Source organism: Enoplosus armatus, chromosome 21 (assembly GCF_043641665.1).
Source record: "Enoplosus armatus isolate fEnoArm2 chromosome 21, fEnoArm2.hap1, whole genome shotgun sequence".
Lineage (NCBI taxonomy): Eukaryota > Metazoa > Chordata > Actinopteri > Centrarchiformes > Enoplosidae > Enoplosus > Enoplosus armatus.
In genome coordinates this window covers 987,887-1,010,196 of record NC_092200.1, presented here as the reverse complement: position 1 = coordinate 1,010,196, position 22,310 = coordinate 987,887, and the positions used below count along the sequence as shown (strand labels likewise).

At 42.1% G+C, this 22,310-nt stretch overlaps 1 protein-coding gene and 1 pseudogene across 5 annotated transcripts; one reads left to right on the top strand and one right to left on the bottom strand.

The window, feature by feature from the left end:
* Positions 1–1,632: 1,632 nt before the first annotated feature.
* LOC139304162 (melanoma receptor tyrosine-protein kinase-like) lies at positions 1,633–17,943 on the top strand. 5 transcript variants are annotated; one of them, XM_070928038.1, is made up of 27 exons: positions 1,633–1,784; positions 2,849–3,056; positions 4,930–5,064; positions 5,156–5,224; positions 5,751–5,869; positions 6,821–6,962; positions 7,223–7,336; positions 7,413–7,539; positions 7,663–7,736; positions 8,012–8,102; positions 8,456–8,458; positions 9,101–9,300; positions 9,393–9,525; positions 10,162–10,252; positions 10,845–11,002; positions 11,083–11,115; positions 12,126–12,270; positions 12,524–12,646; positions 12,982–13,080; positions 13,637–13,822; positions 14,215–14,370; positions 14,759–14,834; positions 15,406–15,552; positions 16,065–16,162; positions 16,365–16,508; positions 16,829–16,922; positions 17,110–17,943. In XM_070928038.1, exons 1-27 carry the CDS (start codon positions 1,644–1,646, stop codon positions 17,460–17,462), a joined length of 3,459 nt encoding a protein of 1,152 aa, XP_070784139.1. In that variant the 5' UTR covers positions 1,633–1,643; the 3' UTR covers positions 17,463–17,943. The 5 variants fall into 5 exon arrangements, with proteins under 5 accessions (XP_070784139.1, XP_070784138.1, XP_070784137.1 ...); XM_070928037.1 differs by lacking the exon at positions 8,456–8,458 and having other exon boundaries at positions 9,101–9,293; positions 9,401–9,525; XM_070928036.1 differs by lacking the exon at positions 8,456–8,458 and having other exon boundaries at positions 10,171–10,252.
* Positions 17,944–19,857: 1,914 nt separating this feature from the next.
* LOC139304450 (uncharacterized) lies at positions 19,858–22,064 on the bottom strand (annotated as a pseudogene).
* Positions 22,065–22,310: the final 246 nt, after the last annotated feature.

Genomic DNA, 22,310 nt, shown 5'->3' with positions numbered 1-22,310 from the left:
GCTGCAAACGCTCGGTGATGCCACTTAAAAAGCCTCGAAAGACTTCGTGTCACTTCCTCGTACCAAACTGATTTATTTTTTTAAATCCTCCCAACAAACAGTTCCTGTGACGTTACAAATAAATTCATCACTCTTCGGCCTTTTCCTCTTCAAGTTAAGTCTGAACTCGTTTCAGAACAAACGCAGCCTGTCGGGTCTCATTCCACTCTGACAGACTATTGATGTGTCACGTGTCCTGCAGCTGCTGTCAAACTCCTTCTTCTTTGAAAAGGTGTCACAGCTTCCTGCTCCTCCCTGACAAGTTTCTTTAAATACTTTGCTTCGTGTAATGACCTCTTATCTGGAAGCATAACTGAACTACCTGAACGCCACCTGACAGGATGCCACCATGAAACCCGACACCCATCCTCCACTCGGAGGTTCAGACGCTTAACACTTCAGTGTTCAGTAACCATGTTAACTAAAGTGTGACTCTAGAAAACAAGATATCAGATACCAGAGTTGGAAAGTAACTAAGTACATTTACTAACATACTGTACCTATTTTTTTTTGCAGGACTGCTTTTTATATTTCAAGTACATTGTGCTGATAATAGTGTGTACTTTTATTTAAGTTGGATTTTGAATACAAGACTTTCATATAAGATAAGATAAGATAATCCTTCATTAATGCCTACAGGATAGTGCAATAGAAGAGACATAAGGAAGAAAAGATATAATAAATATAAACAATAAAGACCGTTATAAAAAAAAACTACTAAAACTAAAAAACAACTATAATTTACAAATTTACAAATTCACAGCGTGAACAGCGGATTGTAACGTAACTTAAAAAATAGAAAAAGGACTCAGGCCGAAGGACGTGACCTTATGTGCGTTCCCGAGTGCCTGAGCCTCTCTGCAGCTCCATGTTCAGCTGCCCTACAGCCCCAACAGTGTGCAACACTAGCTAACGTTAGCTTACAAATGGATTCCGCTAACGTTAACAAACGACCGGCACCTACCAAACCAGTCCAACACAAAGTCCACATAGCTTGCTTGCTAACACGGACATATTGCTAGCTAGCTAAGGTACCAAAATACTGTCTTGAGTGGATAACGTCAGCTAATTCATCCAGACTCCCGGGCTAATCTGGCTGGCAAATCGGCTAGCTTGCCAGTCGCAAATGACTTCATCAGCTGACATTACAAAGCAACCAACACCAGATCCACGCAGCGCAGCTAACTTACATACATGTATATTCACAATTTCCAGATGTAGTGGTGGAATACCTCTGTAAGGCAGTTTGGCAGATTACATTTGACATAGTTTTCAGTTTAGTTTTGATTTAACTATATACAAAATTATTCCAAATCTCAGTAGCCCATGTTTTCAAACAAGACATTACATGTTAAAATCCTCGAAACTGAACTGAAAACATGCAAATGTCTTATAGGCTCATATTAGGAGAGGAAACTAAAAACTAATGTGACTATTATTTGTATTATTATGTATTTGTAGAGAGAAGTTGAAGGTTTTCCCAGTCACTTCAATACAGCCAGAGAAAATAAGAAAACACCACCATCTAGTGGTTATTAGAGGAACTGCAACTGACTTCAGTAACACCTTTCTGTCTGTCTGTCTGTCTGTCAGTGTGTCAGGGAATGAGTAACCAGCTGACGTTGTTGGGGACTCGTGATAATCACTATGACAACATGGTGAGGATGTACTCCAACTGCTCCGTGGTCCTGGAAAACCTGGAGATCACCTACACCTCGGAGCACCAGGACCTGTCCTTCCTCCAGGTCTGTCTCCAGTGCTGGATTTGTTCTGGTTTTCAGTGCAGCCTGGTACCATCACTGTCTCACTTTCAGCTGGACTGTTGTGATTTTTCCTGCTGATCATTTCCCAAATCATCTATAAGTTTTTAGATTGATTACTTTCTTTCCAGGCAGCTGTTGCTTTCAGTTGATTTCTATGAAACTTGCTGTCAGAGTGACATTTTCCTCCTGTGGTGCTGCGGATGTGAGCAGGGAGCTTTTTCAAAACTCTCTTTGAGTTGCATTCGAGGACGCTCTGACATCTGTGAACTGATGGTCATCTGCCAAACAGCTTTGCCTTGAGGAGCTCTGTTTCCAGAAAAATCAAGCCCAGAAGACAAACATGGACGTTATGAAAAGGATCATGTGGGTTTTTCAAAAAGTGAAGCAGGTCAGAGCGCACTTCATGGCATCAACAGAGTCCCTGCTCACAGCTGCATGTCCATGAAACTATAATTATCCCTCTGCAGCAACTCTCATATGAACTGCAAATTTCAAGGTATTTCCTTAATCGATCATTGAACATGTTAACGATCAATAGATGATTATTTGCTAAAAAGAATGATACAACACAGTATTTTTCATAATAACAGACTCTGCACAGAATCCAAGTAAATCAGGCATTTGAGCAATATATGTAATAAAATGAGATGTTCTGATTTTGTCGCTCTTCATCAAATGGTCGGACAAATGTAAAATATTATTAGAAGATATGAATTCCAGATAAATTAGATGAGACTCAACGTGCTGCGCACACTGAAGACAGCATACTTCACGTTATCAGTTAATATGTTTTAAATCAATTATTAACAGCTTTTAACCAATAAACAATCAATCATCCGTCCTTAAAATGAACTGAATCCAGCGGCTGCCTCGAAGGAAGGAAATCAATCTAAAGACTGTTGGAAGATTTGCAAAATGATGAAGAGGAGGTTAAAATATGTGCGATTCATAGTTAACAGTCTAAAAGATGAAAAATCATCAGTCGGCCCCTTTATGGAACCGAACGTACCTCATTTCTTAATGATCATCATCCCCTCTTCCTTCAGTCCATCCAGGAAGTCGGCGGCTACGTTCTGATCGCCATGAACGAGGCTGAAACCATCCCATTGGTCAATCTGAAGCTGATCCGAGGCCAGAACCTCTACCAAAGCCAGTTTGCTCTGCTGGTGATGTCGAACTACATCAGGAACCAGTCGTCTGCAACTCTCAACTACACCAGTGGGCTGAGGCAGCTGCAGCTCAGCAGTCTGACAGGTACACACACACACACACACACAATATGATATACACAAACTCACTGACACAAGGCATCACACGCTACAGAATGCTAAGTTTTCCCAGCAAATACACAGAGCCAGTTTGTACTTCAGGGGGCCTGAGGGTGCAGAGCGTTCCCAGCAAATATACCATCCTATCAGCAGCTGTTTGAGCAGCTGTTTGAGGTTACAGATGAGAAACTGCCACAGAATCACCAACACTTGAGAACCAGCTGATCTGTTTCAGTTATTTTGTGTAAAGAGACAGAAAAATGTTACTTATTGCACCTTTAAGAACACGGAATCAAAAAAGCTGTGCGTTGGAGAAAAAATTAGAAAACGGTCGTAAAGGAATTGAAACGCCTTTATTGAATAACTGGTTCATCTTTGAAAGACTTGGACTGTGGGTATGTTGGCTTTTAATATTGTTCAAATATAGCCTTTTCAATTTTAATTCCTTGTTGACAAGAAGAGCTGCTGTGGACCTTCAGTACTTTTCTTACTCACTTACTTTTCATTACACTATTAACTGCTCATTGTGTTCTGCTTCATTTCATTTCACAAGCTGCTGAGGAGTGTCGGTGATGTTGCCTCACTCATTGTGCTGGCAGCGGGCCGGGGGGGTGGAGTTGGCACACCATTTAAATCTTCAGTCAACACCAGATTGTGCTCTGGCAGCAGGAAATAGACCCCACCCATATGAGTTTAGGCTGATGACGTGCACGCATCCAGAAAGCTGCTGACTCTGTCAGAGTGATATCCAGCAGCATTAACTGTACTTAAAGTCAGCTCTGTGTTGCTCCGGAGTCGAAGCTTTAGGTGGAGGAGGACGTGTACGAACTTGAATTGTGGGTTTGATGACGTATGACGTAATTTGGTTTAATTGCAGAAAAGAAACATTGATGGATCTTAGCACACAGTAGTTATTCCTGTAAATGTATTCTGTAGGTTTCTTAAAAATGTATTTCAATTTCTTGAAATTTACAAAAATAAACCTGTCCTGCATGCTGACAGTATCAAATCTACATTCTGTGTCTCCCTATTCAAACCCAAACCTTCAAGTTTTATGGCTGCACCTTCCCATTACATTGAAATATTCTAGATGTTTTGTGCATCAATTTAAACACAAATCCCCAAATTCAGCCTGAAATATTTAAGATATGGAAACTCGTCACACCACCTGCGCCGTAAGTCCTGGTTACAGAGTTGTTCTAGCGTTGACTTGATCAACTCTCCAGAAAAGCTACTATTTTACCACATTCGCTCCCCAGATCAGCATCTTCCGGCTACTGTGCCTTGACCACTTCTACTGTCTGTAAGGGACGGCTGGTGTGCTGTGGGTGTCCACTAAAGCTGGTCAAATGACACCGTCTCCTGTGCCAGCTCTGTCACACCCAACCTTACACACAATAACTTCGCTGGAAAGTCAAACCAATATGGGGCCATTCACTACTTACTTAGCTTGCTAACCCCTGGCAACATGCAAAAAGTCCAGTATTTGTAGTCCACCTGTTCTACAGAACCAGATTCTGCACACCTTTCCACTCACGATTACTCTGCCAACAACCTGCTCCACCTCCAGGACGTCCCCAACACATGCCTGACCAGCGAAAGGAAGTACCCCCGGTATCACCAGAAAACCACAAAGCTGTGTTAATGCAAACAGGAGTGTCACTCAGCTGAGTCCGACCTTAGTCTTTGACTTTGACTTTACACTTTCTTTGGGACTGAAACTCTGAACTGTTTGACTTGGACCTGGATCCTCATGTACGACTGGAATTCACTGACTTGACTTGATGACTTATTTCTTGAACTCCATAGTGCTAAAACTTTATCATGCATTATTTGTGTCTGTCATCTTCTCCTCACAGAGATCCTGAAAGGAGGGGTAAAGATGACCAACAATCCCTTGCTGTGTAACACTGAGACCATCCAGTGGTGGGACATCCTGGACAAAGAAAGCGATCCCAGCATGGTTTTCAAGATGGACACCTTCGCACGTAAATGTAAGTAGAATTATGATGATGTTTACTCATGAAGCTCAGCTGTGATCTGCAGGGATTCACTGGATATTAATGTGTGTGTGTGTGTTTCCAGGTGAGAAGTGTGATCCAGCGTGTGTCAACAGTTCGTGTTGGGCAGCAGGACCAGATCACTGCCAGAGATGTAGATACACACCACTACATCTTCTGTGCTTCCTCAATCACTGTCACACATTGTACATTATCTTACCCTTCTACACCTTCTACCTTCCTACCTACCTTTCTAAATTTCAGACTTTCATTTGGCTCAATGTCGCACTTCTCAATATACCATTAAATACAGAGGTCACTCTCACTGAAACAGTTTGAAATCAAAACCATCAACTTTGTTACTTGTCTTCAAGATTCAATTGAAAACACTCATGGGGCCAATTAATGTTATTCATTTTTGACCTTTTCTTTTTCACTGTATGATCTGTTTTTACATTTCTTTTACTTTCTCTTGTTATTATTGTTTATTTTGTCTCTTTGCGTGATGTTCACGATTATACTTGATTAAATGGCCGAGGACTTTAAGTTTTCTATCCATTTAGTTTTTGTTTTTTTACAATTGTGTTTTCAGTGTGCAAACAAATAAACAAGACATTCTTATCATCCATGTTGATGTTCTGCCAAAAATGTCATGAAATATCTCTCTGTGTCTCTACTAGTCACCAAGTTGCAGTGTGCGGCGCAGTGTAGCAAAAGGTGTCGGGGTCCAAAACCCATCGACTGCTGTAATGAACACTGTGCTGCTGGTTGCTCTGGACCTCGAGCCACAGACTGCCTGGTACGTGTCCCGATACAGTACTGTCACCCTTAACGGGTGTTAGTTAGTAGATCCTAGGTAAGTCCCATGTCCGGCACGTCCCATATCCAGACAGGTAAGTTCTCAGTCAAGTCCCTAGCCAAGGCAGACAGGTCCCAAGTCAAGACGGGCAAGTCCAAATCAGGTCTCATTTAAGATTTCAAGTCCCAAATCATGTCCCAATCATGATGGCCATGTCCTGTACCAAGTGAAGTCAAAGTAAGATCCCATTCAAGATAGGCAAGTCCCATACCGAGACAGATAAGTCAAACAATGCACTCCACACAATGTCCAAATTCAAGGCCATGAGGCACAAGTCACTATTGGCAAGTTCCATCTTCTGGGTCTTGAATATTAAACAAATAATCATGTGTACTTAACCCAATTTAATGCCATTCCAAATTGCCAGCCCCTTGCTTGAGGGCAGTTTTAGTGTTTTGAATCCAAACACTGATTGTCAGGTTGCTGACGTCTGATGTAACTAGCTAACTATCTCGTTGGGCTGCTCTGTCTCTGATCAAATTTCTTCTTCTTTGCAACTTCAGTAATTAATATCTTTTTTGATTTTGTCAAGTTGAGTCTGAAGTCATCAAATTCTTGATTCAAGTCTGACTGGGGGTGGCTGTGGCTCAGGAGATTAGGTTGTCCACTAATCGCAAGGTTGGATCCCCGGCTTATCCTGTTCACACGTCGACTGAACCCCGAGTTGATCGTGATGATTATGCTAGTGTCCTGCGTGGTAGCTCGCTGCCATCTGTGTGAATAAGAAGCTTTTAAACATTTTAAAGTGCTTTGGATAAAAGCACTAAATAAATGCAGTCCAAATCATTTGATATCAGTTCAGACTAACAGCAAATATTTTTTGTGGTTGAGCTAAGTTACAATTACACACAATAAAGACTCTGTCTTTCTTTCTGTCTACTTCTTCTTCAGGCCTGCAGAGATTTTAATGATGACGGAACCTGTAAAGATGCTTGTCCTCAACTGACAATCTACAACCCCAAAACCCACCAGGTGGTCAACAACCCCAACGCCAAGTTCACCTTCGGGGCAACGTGCGTCAAGGCCTGCCCACGTATGGACTTTAAACCCTCTATTTTATTGAGATCAACCCGCTAATAAATATATATATATTCAAATATTCACATCATCAAGTCCTGATAGCGTCCACACCCAAATTTTGGAACTGTCGGCGATCGAGTTGCATTGTGGGTAATAATAAAAAAGACGATATCCCTGGTTCTGCTGCATCGAGTACAATGATAAATCAGTGGAGTACTCCTTTAACTTTGGTTGGAAACCATACAAATCTGCTTTGTTTTTGTTTGCACATAGATAACTATGTGGTGACAGATGGATCATGTGTTCGCACCTGCAGCGCTGGAAAATACGAGGTGGAGGAGAACGGAGTCCAGCGCTGCAAAGCATGTGACGGACCCTGTCCTAAAGGTAGAGAGACCTAGAGAGACAGAGAGAGACCTGAATACTAACAGCAGAACCTGACAGACTCTTTTTCTTCCTCCAGCCTGTGACGGAGTCGGGGTTGGCGCTCTGATCAACACCATGGCCATCAATGCCTCCAACATCGAATCCTTCAGGAACTGCACTAAGATCAATGGGGACGTCTCCATCATTGAAACCTCCTTTACTGGGTGAGATACTCTTCACTGCCTCATTTAGGTTTAAATTTCTCAATCCGCAGTGAAGGAAGTACAAGTTCTGTGATCTATGACAGCAACACCTGAAACTAAGGGTTTTTTCATTGGCTCTTCCAGGGACGCACACTACAAAATCCCGCCCATGGACCCGGCTAAACTGGAGTACTTCAGGACAGTGAGGGAAATCACAGGTAGGTCAAAGGTCATCAGTGGTAACACTGAATTGTTCTGTCAATTTTATTAATATGATGGAGTAACTCTTTTAAAATTGCATTTGAAATGCAAGTCCCCATAACATAAATCATAACATTTTAGTGTGAAGACGTGGTTTAAGATTAGGTTTGGGCAAGTAGTGGTTATCTCCAGGGAATTAATGTAAGTCAGTGTAATGTCCTCTGAAGTGATGGAAACACAACTGTGTGTGTGTGTGTGTGTGTGTGTGTGTGTGTGTGTGTGTGTCCTCCAGGTTTCCTGCTGATCCAGTCCTGGCCGGAGAATATGACCTCTCTGTCAGTGTTTGAGAACCTGGAGATCATCAGAGGAAGAACAACACGCTCGTGAGTCTGCTGATAAACATATTGTTATTGTTTGGACCAACTGTTATATATATATATATTTATATATAATGATGCTCTGGCAGTGAGTGTAACTGTGTTTCTGAATCACAACCAGTTTTGTTTGCATGTTCCAGCTCATAAATCACTTCCTGTGCTGCCATTTTGTTTGCAGAGAGTTAAAACTTGCTTCATCACAGTTAATCCATCACATCATGTCAGCTTTTATTCTTGCCAAAGACACAAGCTGATTTTCATCGAGATTAAATGATTCTTTTAGAAAATGAATAATCTCAGCTCAGAGGTCCATTTACTGGCTTTCAGGCCAAGTTAGTGTTTTGTCTATTTTGCATCAGTGGGTTTCAGATTGGGATGAGATGAACAGATGACCCCTCCCCAATACACATACATGCATGGCTGGTGTAATGTAAATATGATGGACCTCGATATAGACCAGTTCTTCTCTGTGGCCAGTCGGTGAACTTTACCAGAATGAAGGGATGAGATGCATCAGCCTCTAATATTTAGTGGAAAACCAATCAGTTGTATTTCCTGTATTTTGCAGGTACAGAAAATGAAAGGTTGTAGCGCCCCCTACAGGCCAATCAGTGTCATTTCTAGAATAGCAGACTGGAGCAATGACCCCAATGTTTGGACGTACAAAGCTCAAGACTTTGACACCAAAGACAAAGTAGATATTTTAGGGAAACAAATGAAACGCTGACAGTGAACTTGTTCAATATAAACTTTTCCTTGTCATGTTTCTTAAAAATATTATCTAGTCTAAGTGTCATACAATATGCATTTTCGAATGCAAATGATTTGTATATAAAAGTATTTTTTCGGAGGCACGTTAGATATTAGATAAACTAATAAACCAAGACAGATTCATCGTCCCTTCCACTGACGTCACCCCACCTCCACAAACCAGAATCAACTCTTTATTAGTAGTTGAATATTAGATGTTGAAGCTTCCCTCATATTAAATCTGTCCTCTCCAGTCAGCACAGTTTGGTGGTGGTGAGGGCGCAGCACCTCCGCTGGCTGGGTCTGCGCTCTCTGAAGGAGGTGAGTGCCGGCCGGGTGATGATGAAGGACAACTCTCAGCTCTGCTACACCCGGCCCGACCAGTGGACCCGCCTCATCAGGTCCAGCGACCAGACCGTCACCATGCGCAACAACGCCCCCCCCGGTGTCTGCGGTGAGTTTCTGGATGTGTGTCGGGGTCATTACCATCATTATTGCTTAGTGACGTGAATGAAATCAGAACATCCTCTTTTCTCCCTCACACAGAACAACAGAATCGAACCTGTGACACAGAGTGTACAGATGAGGGCTGCTGGGGTCCAGGCCCCTCCATGTGTGTCTCCTGTCTGCATTTCAACCGCAGGGGGCGCTGTGTGTTGCTCTGTAACCTGCTGCAGGGGTGAGAGAGAGCTTTGAACCACAGCAGAGCTGATTCTCCCTGCTGGGACTTGAACCTGTGACCTTATCACTTATTATGCTCCCATGTGACAATGTTATTATTCAATTTTTGTTGATGTTCAGTTTTTAAAGCTGCACAAAGTGACTCAGTCAGACACAGCTGGTTGACATTTGTGTAAGTACCCAGAAATTTCATAAGAAGGTTTCAATAAACTATGAGTGCTTATATACTTTATACTATACTTTTTAACTGCACCTTTGTGTAGACAAGAACCTGCGTATGTTAGTGGATACCACTGCTTATAGTGACGTTAAAGTGTACTGTAAATTCTCAAATAGTAGTAAGCACTTTCAATTACCTCCACTGCAGAGAGAACCAGGCCTCTATTTGACCCAGGCTTGTATTTGAACCAGGCCTCTATTTGAACCAGGCCTCTATTTGATCCAGGCTTATATTTGAACCAGGCCTTTATTTGAACCAGGCTTGTATTTAAACCAGGCTGTTTTTCTCGTATTTAAAACCTGCTTTTGTTTGACAATTGACCATATATGTATATAAAGCTTTGATCTATGATCGGTTGTCCTCTGTTGGCTTCCGTCCTGACTGCTGATGTTTTCTTTGTGTGTTCTCTTACAGCGAGCCCAGAGAGGTCGAGGTGAACAGCAGCTGTGTGGAGTGTCACCCACAATGTCTGCTGAAGACCGGGATCCTGACCTGCCACGGGCCGGTCGGTCTAACTGCTGCTGTCTGCTGGGGTTCATTTGTGTTGTTCAAATCTAACCTTTCTGTGTGCAGTATCGAATGCTGTGAGACTGTCAGAGTCTGTAATAATAATGTAAAATCAACGGTCCACTTAGTTTTTCTGAACTTTCAACCACATATCATGTCTTCTGCATGGTCTTCTTCAGCTGAGGAAGACTGAGATGTAGTTCCAAAAAGCTTGTGTACATTGATCTTAGATTATTTTGTTGAATGAACTTTCATGCTCAAAGTACGTCTCTTAACTTTTGTGTATCATCAAATTATACGTTAATAATTTAAAGCTCTTTTCTAAATAAAATTCTTTATTATTAAGTGCTTTACACCAAACAACTGAAGAAACAATACATTTATGAATAATAAGATAAGCAAAATAAAAAAGTCCAACAAAATTAAACACAAAGTTCAAACAAAGAACAGACAGAAATGAACAAATATAAAATAATGAAAAACATCATTTCATAGGATATTTTATATCGCTTGTATTTGTACCAAATTTAGTTTAAATTTCTTCTCAACATATCTTACCGCCCTCATGCCTCTTCTGTCGCCATCTGCAGGGTCCAGACCAGTGTTCCCAGTGCACCCATTTTAAAGATGGCCCCCACTGCGTGCCGCGTTGCCCCCACGGTGTGCTAGGAGACGGAGACACGTTGATCTGGAAATACCCCGACAGGACAGGCCAGTGCCAGTCCTGCCACCAGAACTGCACACAGGGGTGAGACAGCTGACCGACGTCTCTGATGTTTAAGAAAAGTGTCTCATGCTTGAATGTGTTGTGTGTCTCTGTGTCTGCAGGTGTTCGGGTCCTGGACTGTCTGGATGCACAGGGTAAAACTACAACTTTGGCTTTTACCACATTAACTCATCAACATTACCGAAGCTCCCAGTGCAGCAGAGTGTTTCTGTTCCCAGTAAACCTGCATGTTGTCTGTTAGCTGATCTCATTTTATCACATGAAAGTTTACGTCAAGGATTGACAATTAAACCAGTTATTAGAGCTCAGATTGTTGGAGTTAAACATGCCAAAGCAACCTGTTCTTCAGCTTGTGTGGACGCCTTCGTTCTCAACACCCTGGGCAAATTTGCGTCTTTCCATTGACTTTGTATGCAGTCGCACCATCTCTAAACTTTGCTTCACATTCTGTCTGAACCCACAGTAAGAGTCCATGCAAAAGGGATATTAGAGCACAAATTAGAATGGGAGTTAACAGGAATTCCTTAATCCTGCCTCAGCATGCTACGTTTAAGTGGAGATGTATGTGAATTAGACCAGCAGTTGAAGGGCAGTTGATGTAAATTCTACCTCAGAATGCTAAAATGTAATGGATGCCAGCAGAAATTCTAACTTAGCATGCTAAATTTGTATAGGAGGCTATGTTAGCATGCCATCACTGAATGTGAGTCAATGGGAATTCCACCTTTGCACATGTAAATGGGAGTAAATAGGAATTCTACCTTTAAATTTGAAAGCAAAGTCATTTCAATATGAAGTTATCTCTTGTATGCAACATTTCAGTGGTCTAACTGAGCATGCTTAGATCTTAAACAAGTTTAGATGGGAGATAATGGTAATTCAACTTTAGCATGCTAAATTTCCAACTGAGTCAAAATGAATTATTACTTAGCATGCTAAATCTTAATGGGAGTCAATGGGAATTTTACGAGAGCACAGTGTGCTAAAGTTGAATGGATGGATATGGAAATTCTAAATGAATGTGCTTAAATTTAATGGACGACTATGATGACAAATTTAAAAGGAAGTCTATGAGACATTCTAATTGTGTGTACTGCACAACAAATTAAAACACAAATGTCCTGCGCTCTGTGTGCCCTCACAGTGCTGCCACCCCCTCCACGTTGGCGGTGGGCGTGGTTGGTGGGCTCTTGATTGCTGTCATCGTGTCATTGGTTGTCTTTGTGTTGCTACGGCGACGACGAATCAGGAGGAAGAGGACCCTGCGCCGCCTGCTGCAGGAGAGAGAGGTGGGAGGGAGTGTTCACAAAATATTTATTCAACAGCAACTGTTTTTCCCAGTTTTTTGTTGTTAACACTGAATAAAAATAACAAAAGACCAAGTTGACTAAATGTGACTAAAACTCACATGGTCCTTTCATCTCAGGACTAAGACTAAATATAAGAATAGCTAACAAAATTAAAACCAGAGGGGACACAAAAATACACAATCACAATCCTGTGTACGTGTAATGTTACATGTTACTGTTAACGTTACTGTAGCTGGTGGAGCCGTTGACTCCGAGCGGTGAAGCTCCTAACCAGGCACTGCTGAGGATCCTGAAGGAGACCGAGTTTAAGAAAATCAGGGTGCTGGGCTCCGGGGCCTTTGGGACCGTCTTCAAGGTAAGAATGTTTAATACAGGCAAAATATCACTTCATGACACTTTTACTGAAGCCACCATGTGTCTGTAGGGATGGAGATGTCTGTCGATCCAACACTTTGGTCCCAACTGAAATATCTCACCAGCTGTCAGATTTGCATTCACACGGTCTCACAATTTCACTTTGTATCAGAACATAGACTGGCAACCAGTTTTAGTTATCAAGTCACTAGTGGGCCCCTGTTTTACTTTCATTTGTTTTTTTACTTTGATTATTACTTATTTTTTGTTTATTTAACATATTTCAGAAGTTCATCATCCTGCTATTACTGTATTAAATATAATGGGTATTATTAGGGTCTGTGGATCCCTGAAGGAGAGAATGTGAGGATCCCTGTAGCCATCAAAGTTCTGCGAGAGGCCACATCCCCTAAAGCCAACAAAGAAATACTGGATGTAAGACTCCTCCTCCTCCTCCTCCTCTTCTTCTTCTTTGACTCTTCCCCTTTCATCCACTAGTTTCTCCTCTTCTTTCCCTTCTCTTCCTCTCCTCTCTTTTTCTTCCTCCTACTGAGCCATTACTGATTGTGTTTGCCCAAAATAATCATTTTGCAATTATTATATATGCTTTTTAGGATTTTGTTCCCTTCTATTGTAAAATCATTCTCTCAAAATCATTTGCCTTTCAGTTTGGATATAAAACAGTTTGATCTTGAACTGAGATACAGTGATATACTTCAGGTTTCACCTCTTGATGACGTTGTTTCACATGAGAGAAAAAAGGGGTCAAATAAAGCAATTTGAGGGTCCAAATGATTAATTTGAGTGAGCAGATGAAGTAACTGAAGGGTACGAGTCACTCAATGAACAGACAAAGTATATTGAAGGTAAAAATGATCCCCACGTGGCTCCTGTGTTCTCGTCCTGCAGGTGTTTTCAGGAAGTCCTTTAGTGATTGTGGACTTTGTGGCCTGTTTTGCTGACACTAACATGTGTATTTGCGTGTGTGTAGGAGGCGTATGTGATGGCGAGCGTGGATCACCCTCATGTGTGTCGTCTGCTGGGGATCTGCCTGACGTCGTCGGTCCAGCTGGTGACTCAGCTGATGCAGTACGGCTGCTTGCTGGACTACGTCCGACACCACAGGGACCATGTTGGAGCTCAGTGGCTGCTGAACTGGTGTGTCCAGATCGCCAAGGTGAGCCCAGAAAAACGGGTTCTGTCCCAGATTGTAAATAATCTAAGTAGATCTTCTACAATCCAGCAAACCTCACGAGCAAGAAAATCTCCTTCCTCACTCTGCCTGAGGCATCAGCTCTGTCTGCAGCTCACTGTAAGCCTGCTGAGGCCTATTAGCCTGAACAGTGTGTGTGTTAAAGCAGTGTTAATCTATTCAGTCTTATTTGGATCTTAAAGTGCTGGGAAAATCACAAACAACAAGGTCATGAGCTCAGTGTGAAATCAGTTTACTCAGAACTGATTGTCGGATGGTCGACACATCTTTCAAACACCCACCTTTCCAATGTCAGATTAGTTCTTTAACTTCACCCACTTACACCTCTGAGTGTATGTGTTTGTGTGTATCTGCAGGGGATGAACTACCTGGAGGAGCGTCACCTGGTGCATCGTGACCTGGCGGCGAGGAACGTCCTGGTGAAAACTCCTAACCACGTCAAGATCACAGACTTTGGCCTCGCTAAGCTGCTGACAGCTGACGAGAAGGAATACCACGCTGACGGAGGAAAGGTGTGTTTGTTATTCTCACTCAAAAATCCACCTGAGTAGTAACTGCTGCCAGCACATTTTACTGCTTTTATGTAATGAATGTACACAGACTTTGAAGTTGTTGTTGGAAGGTGGATTTTTCTCTTTTGATGGAGCTACAGGGCTAGCAGTTTCCCCCTACTTCCAGTCTTTGTGCTAAGCTAGGCTAAACATGCACAGAGATGATATCCATCTGCTCGTCTGATATTTTTAATTTCCTAAAATGCTCTCATGGTTCCTCTAACGATATATTGATGTTTAAAAATGAACTGCTCAGTTGTTTTAAATCACCTTTGGACTCTTGTGGGACTCGATGTCAGATGCCAGTCTGAAAACCAGGATTGTGTTTGTCCCTCTCTTCTCTCTGTAGGTTCCCATTAAGTGGATGGCATTGGAGTCGATCCTCCAGTGGACCTACACTCATCAGAGTGATGTCTGGAGCTACGGTGAGTCAACCTCCGGCCCTCCAGCCTTCACAAGGTCCCAAAGACACGTTTGATTAATGAACACCTGGTCCTGGTCAAAAATCAAGAAGTCTCAGGCGCATTTCACTTTGTTCTCATCGACGTCCAGATGAGACCAACAACATCATCCATGCTGGCAGACTGCAGGTTTCAGTTGACAGCAGCAAAGTCTCATCAGTTTTCAAACTGAACAGAAAAAACAGATTCAGGACTTGAAAAAAGAAGCTGCCAGCTGATAGCTCACATCTCACAGCTGCTACTTTCTTTTATCAGTGTTCTAGATTTGGCTCCAGACTAAAGATTGGTTCAATCCATATCGCAACAAAACCTCAAGTTAGCAGCGTGAAAACATCACATTTTATGTGTCTAAATGGTTAAATACTGTTTCCTTAAATTACTCGAACAGCCAACTTTTTTACCAATCAGCAAAATAATTCTTTCAACTGTTACTTTCAAGGTTCTTCTGATAACAGTTGTCTTTTTGGACTTGATGTTGATGCAACTTTACCAACCAGCGAGTCAGTTTTAGCAGTCGATGGTCTGTGGTCTGCAGGTGTGACGGTGTGGGAGCTGATGACGTTCGGCTCCAAACCGTACGACGGCATCCCGGCCAGTGAGATCGCCTCGGTGCTGGAGAGAGGAGACAGGCTGCCCCAGCCCCCCATCTGCACCATTGACGTCTACATGATCATGGTCAAATGTAAGAGCCGAGGAGTCTACAGTCATGCTACCAGCTCTGGAACTGTGTTTAGGCTGGTGCTTTAAACTAAATGCTAACGTCAGCATGCTAACATGTTGATGTTTAGCAGGTATAATGTTCATCATGTTCACCATCTTAGTTTAGCATCTTAGCAGAACAGCTGAGGCTGATGAACGTCATCAGTTCTGCAGGTATTTGGTCACAAACCAAAGTGTTGGACACATGAACATGTTGACCTGATGGTGGCGCTAGATGAAGAGTCAGAGGATCACCAGAGTTATTACAGTTCATCCTGAGGGGACCATGAAGATCTGAACAAAGTTTTATGACAATCTATCCAACAGGTGTTGAGATATTTCACTCTAGACCAACCCGACATCGCCATCCCATGCTGCTAGCATGACTAAAAAGACGATAGGACCACTTTACAAGAGACCGCCAGACAATAACAGACACCTGAGAGTCCAGCTGAGGAAATGTTTATGCAAATGATTTGCTGTCTCTCTCTCCAGGTTGGATGATCGACCCATCCAGTCGTCCCAGGTTCAGAGAGCTGATAGTGGAGTTCTCAAAAATGGCCAGAGATCCGTCCAGATACCTGGTCATACAGGTACACAGAGTGTGTGTGTGAGAGATCTTTAGCAAGGAACATTACGGTTTGGGGTCTTTCGGTAGTTTTGGTAAAGATAACCCAGTATTGACGTCGGTGCTATAGTGACCCCAACTGGGTCAATTTTTAACCCAGTGAAGTGAACAAGTGTTTTCCTTCCTCATAAGTGTCAAAGAATGAACTGATCTGACTCCTGTCTCAGGGTGACCTTCCCAGTCCGACAGACAGCAGGTTTTACTCTCGCCTGCTCAGCTCAGACGACATGGGGGATGTAGTCGATGCCGATGAATACCTGCTTCCTTACAAAGGACTGGGTGACCATGACAACCATCCCTGCAATGCCACGGTACACACACACACACACACACACACACACACACACACACACACACTTCTCTAACAGCTTTGTGTGATGATGTGATGATGTGATAATGTTTTTGGCCACTTGATGTCTCTCTCTGTCTCTTTGTTGATGATGTGAAACACATTTGAGTTGCTGAAGCATAAAGAGATAAAAATAAAAAGTGGAGTAAAGCGAAAGGAACAATAAATAAAGAATGTTACAAACTGAATAGTATAAACTGAATCACAGTCTTATGTACCTTTTCTTCTGGTGTTACGTTCACAAGATGAACATCTTCTTCTGCTTCTCTTTCTCCATCTCAGAACGGTCGTCCAGTCAGAGAGAACAGCATCGCTCTGCGTTACATCTCTGATCCGACTCACAGCTCGCTGGATAAAGAAGACTCCAACGGCCATGGTACACATCCGTGTGGATTATTGACAGAATGTTATTAAGAGCCAAACAGAAAATAAATGAGTAAATAAATGAGCAAATGACACATTCTCTTGTTAAAGTAATACATGTAAAATACAGACTCAAGAGGAGTAAAAACAGCATAAAATGCTCTGTAAGTAAATAAAGAAATTCATATTTTAACTTTCAGAGTACATGAACCAGACTCTGAGTGACACCAGCAGGAGCAGCAGGCTGTCGGAGGTTTTGAATCCCAACTACGAGGACCTGAGCCTGGGCTGGGGCGCCGCCTTGCTCCCCTCCCCGTTGGAGGATCTGAAGCCCTCCGCCCGAGTTCCTGAGGGACCCGAATACCTGAACACTACCCAAAGCTCGCTCCCTCTGGCCGCCAGTGACAGCCTCGACAACCCGGACTACCAGGCCGACTTCCTGCCTCAGGCCACGCCCACTACCACTTTAACGGGGAACGGTCTGTTCCTCCCCGCGGCGGAGAACCTCGAGTACCTGGGTCTGGGTGCTGCACTGCATGCCCCCGTCCGCTAGGGGGAAGCAACAATCAGACACTGAACTGAAGCTGTGAGGTTCTGTGGGAACAAATTGTCGCCTACTTTGATTTAAGCTGCTGACAGTATTTAATTTAGCTGTTTTGATTGTAAGGTTTGCCAGGAAGTGCTGACTGAGCAGCAGCACCTTCTGCTACACTGGAACACAACCTGCTCGCAGACAGCAGTTACTGAGGAGGAGGAGACACGTTTCCTTGAACTTTTAAATGGCTTCATTAACTTGCGTGACGTCACAAACAGGTGAGAACACCATGAAAAACAGCCAGAAGCCGCTGAGACAGACTTTTCTCAACAAAACCCGCATAAACTCTGTAGTTTCACCAGAACGCTGATTTTAATTGATCCATCTTGGTCCCTCTGGAGGCGAAGTGTCTTCCACTTCTTTCCTTTGCATCCTTCCCTCATCAGCATTTGCAGGAATTTGTCCATCAATAATAAAAATAGGAGCACTATGGAAATAAAATCAGGACTTAAACATTGAAAATTCATAAACTAACATTTGTAAATTTGAGATTTAAAAATGTGCAGAAGCTCATTTTATTCACCAAAGAAGAAAAATTGTCGATGTTTTCTTGTTTTTAGCATTTTGTACTTGAATACTTATACTTCTATATCTGGTTATCGACATGTGATCGTGTAGCCTCGATAATAAAGGCTGTAAAGGGACAGAATTCAGGAGCACCTCAGTCCACATCAGGTATCAGCAAGCACAGCGGCGCCCCCAGCTGGTGGTGTGAAGGTTCGGCAGCTCTAATCCAAGTGCACCAGAGGCTGGACACTTCACATTATTAGACAATTTGAATCTCTGTGCTGCAGCTGCACATCGCTGCCACCAGTTAACGATTTTCATGTTATTATGACATTCATGTGGTAACACGTCACTACTTCACATTGTCCGCTTACGTAGCATTTATAGGCAATATATAAACATTTAAGAAATGGTTTATAACACAGCAAAATGTAGATATAAGGACATTTTTAAGAGTTTATTAATGTTCAGTATTTGTCAATTCTAACTTCTCCTATGAAGACATATTTTGTTTTATTACAGCTGTGTTTTACTATTTTGTCATTCATGATCTGTTTGTACAGCAGCCTCCATGTATGAGCGTCCACAGGACGAGTTTTAGTTTAACAAACGTTTCCATCAGCTTACAGCTACATTATAGTGTTATAAACCATTTATTACATGTTCATGTGGTTTTTGTAAATGCTAAATAGGGGGACATATTTTTTCTAGTTAATAAGACACCAAATTAAAAAATCTTTTGTGTAATTACAACATATCACTTTTTTGCCATATTTGTAGTTGAACAGTCCTCATGTATTCCCATTGACTTCCTCTGCTGGAGAGTCGTCCACACTCGATCTTCTAAATAGTCAGAAGCTCCTGTTTTAAAACTTTGGTCGATGAAAAGTGCTGAATTGAAGGTACAACGATTCCAAAAGAACAGTTGCGTTCACAAAGATGCTGCAGAGGAGAATAGTGTGTTTTATTTATGTTTGTTGTGTCCATAGAAGAGGGAGGCGAGTTTCCATCGACTGACCACAGGCCAACAGTGTTTCTGTCAGACAGGAGGAACAATGGTGTGAAACCAACATTTGTGTTCACATGGTGAATGAATAATGTCACCAGTTTAAAACAAGTCTCATCAAAACAAGTGAACGTTTGTGAAATCAGTTCTTTACATGTGTACCAACTTTGATTTTTCACTGAAGTGTAAAAAGTTTTTATTCTCCTCTTTACTTGACAAGAATGAGCCAAACTCTGATTTACTGTCACTGCTTGTTACTGTTTGTCACTGCTGTTAGTGGAAATGTAGAGAAGCTGAGAGACTGGTTGATGATTATTCTTCAGGTTCATCTCAAGAGAACAAATGATGCCCATATTTAAGGATGATGAAGGTGTTCTGTATGTTGTAACATTAGTTGATGCACTTCTTTAAAAAGCATTTTCTAAAATGGGGACGCTTGGTTGTTACATGGCAGAGACGCTGACGTGATATTAGAAGAAATGAAGCCGACTGGACCTGGTAGAGGCCAGAGACAGAAGAACGGTTGCAGAGACCGAGATAATAGAGACCAGACTTGAGTCCTACAGCTCTGATCTTTGCGAGTGATGACATAAAAGTCATGATTCTGAGGCAGCAGTTTGATATCTTTACAACATGAAATAATAAGTCCTTATCTCAACATAACGATTATAAAAAAGCACCACAAGAACAGACTTTGTTTTCTTGAGAAAATAAGTCGAATCAGTGCCGAAGTTGAAATAATGAGCCTAAAAATATTAATTATCAACCACGACGGCACTCAGCTTTCATACTAAATGACACTGAGGAATCACGTTGACTGTCTGTAAATGGCTGTAAAAAATAGCTTTAATTGTTGTTAAATGTGGAATTAGTCGTGAAGCCAGTTTGAGAAATCTTTGTTGTTTACAGGGTACAGCTAACCTGCTAACAAGGCCACCATTCTGTTGCAAAAACATTACAGTTGTAGTTTGTTTTATTGTTTGACTTTGGATAAAGCTGAGTATGATGATAAGTTCATCGAAGTTTAATTGGTTTGTTGTCTCGACATGCTGCCACCTGTTTTTACTGAGAACATTTTATGTCACTGATTTTACAGAAAAACATCCATTATGTTACATTTTTCAACCCCCAAAATGTGTATTGACTTAAATACAAAAGAACAAAACTTAGCATTTCAATACAAAAGACAAACCATGGTCAACATGATGCTGTCAAGACCAGAGAAAACAAAGAATAAAAGATATTTTAGACGAATGAACGGGAGAGAAATGTCATTTTAAGGCATCCCAAATTTCCATGAGACTAATGAGTGTTCTGGTGTCTAAAGATCAATGTTAAACAAACTCTTAACTTTTCTCTAAACCCAGTTTAGTGTCAGCTGTGGGTCCATAATTTACTTTCATCTTGGACTGAGCTCAAAATGGAAGTTGAAGTGGTTTTAATGTTCAGAAATGGATTTTTGATGGGGATTAAAAGTGAGACTTCAAGTTTTATTAAGTCAGACTGTTGCAAAACTTAACACTTTGGCTTTTTTTTTTGCCATTCATTTAAATTCATTGAGAAAAGTCTGGTATTGGTGGTAAAACCAAATAGCACCAAATTTGTCATGGTCACTCAGACATCATATCTACAGATATCCACCAAATGTGGTTGCAATAGAAGAAAGCGTTTAGGACATATGACATTTTTTGTAATATAAGCCCTGCCCACAGCATTGAAACAAACTTTGGGGGTCAGCTGTAGCAAAACTGTATGAAATATCAAACATCCAAAAAAGTAACTTTTTCCAGCTCAGTCCAGAGAAGTTCTGTACAAGAATTGGTGACAATTGCTCAAAAACTAATTTTGACAAAATGTTAAATGGCGGAAATCTAGACACAAAAGGGGTAGAATCCAGGAAGAAATTAATTTTGTTTATTGTTATAGCGCCACCATCTGAGCAAATAGCACCCAATTTGACACCATCCTTTGGGTCCTCAGCAATACATTGAACTCTTTGGTTCAAGTCCGGCTCTGGCTGGGCCACTCAAGGACATTCAGAGACTTGTCCCGAAGCCACTCCTTTGTCATCTTGGCTGTGTGCTTAGGGTGGTTGTCCTGTTGGAACGTGAACCTTCACCCCAGTCTGAGGTCCAGAGCGCTCTGGAGCAGGTTTTCGTCAAGGATCTCTCTGTACTTTGCTGCATTCATCTTTCCCTCTATCCTGACTAGTCTCCCAGTTCCTGCCGCTGAAAAACATCCCCACAGCCTGATGCTGCCACCACCATGCTTCACTGTAGGGATGGTATTGGCCAGGTGATGAGCGGTGCCTGGTTTCCTCCAGACATGACGCCTGGCATTCAGGCCAAAGAGTTCAATCTTGGTTTCATCAGACCAGAGAATTTTGTTTCTCATGGTCTGAGAGTCCTTCAGGTGCCTTTTGGCAAACTCCAAGCGGGCTGTCATGTGCTTTGTACTGAGGAGGGGCTTCCGTCTGGCCACTCTACCATAAAGGCCTGATTGGTGGATTGCTGCAGAGATGGTTGTCCTTCTGGAAGGTTCTCCTCTCTCCACAGAGGAACTCTGGAGCTCTGACAGAGTGACCATCGGGTTCTTGGTCACCTCCCTGACCAAGGCCCTTCTCCCCCGATTGCTCATTTTGGCCGGGCGGCCAGCTCTAGGAAGAGTCCTGGTGGTTCCAAACTTCTTCCATTTACGAATGATGGAGACCGCTGTGCTCTTTGGGACCTTCAATGCTGCAGAAGTTTTTCTGGACCCTTCCCCAGATCTGTGCCTCGAGACAATCCTGTCTCGGAGGTCTACAGACAATTCCTTTGACTTCATGCTTGGTTTGTGCTCTGACATGCACTGTCAACTGTGGGACCTTATATAGACAGGTGTGTGCCTTTCCAAATCATGTCCAATCAACTGAATTCACCACAGGTGGACTCCAATCAAGTTGTAGAAACATTTCAAGGATGATCAGTGGAAACAGGATGCACCTGAGCTCAATTTTGAGTTTCATAGTAAAGGGTGTGAATACTTATGTACATGCGATATTTGAGTGTTTTATTTTTAATGAATTTGCAAAATTGTCTAAAAAACATTTTTCACTTTGTCATTATGGGGTATTGTGTGTAGAATTTTGAGGGATTTTTTTTAATCCATTTTGGAATAAGGATGTAACATAACAAAATGTGGAAAAAGTGAAACGGTATAAATACTTTCCGGGTGCACTGTACATACATACAGAGATTCCTTCCTTTATAGTTTGACATAATGTGGAAATTAACTACAATACTCCGTCATTCCAG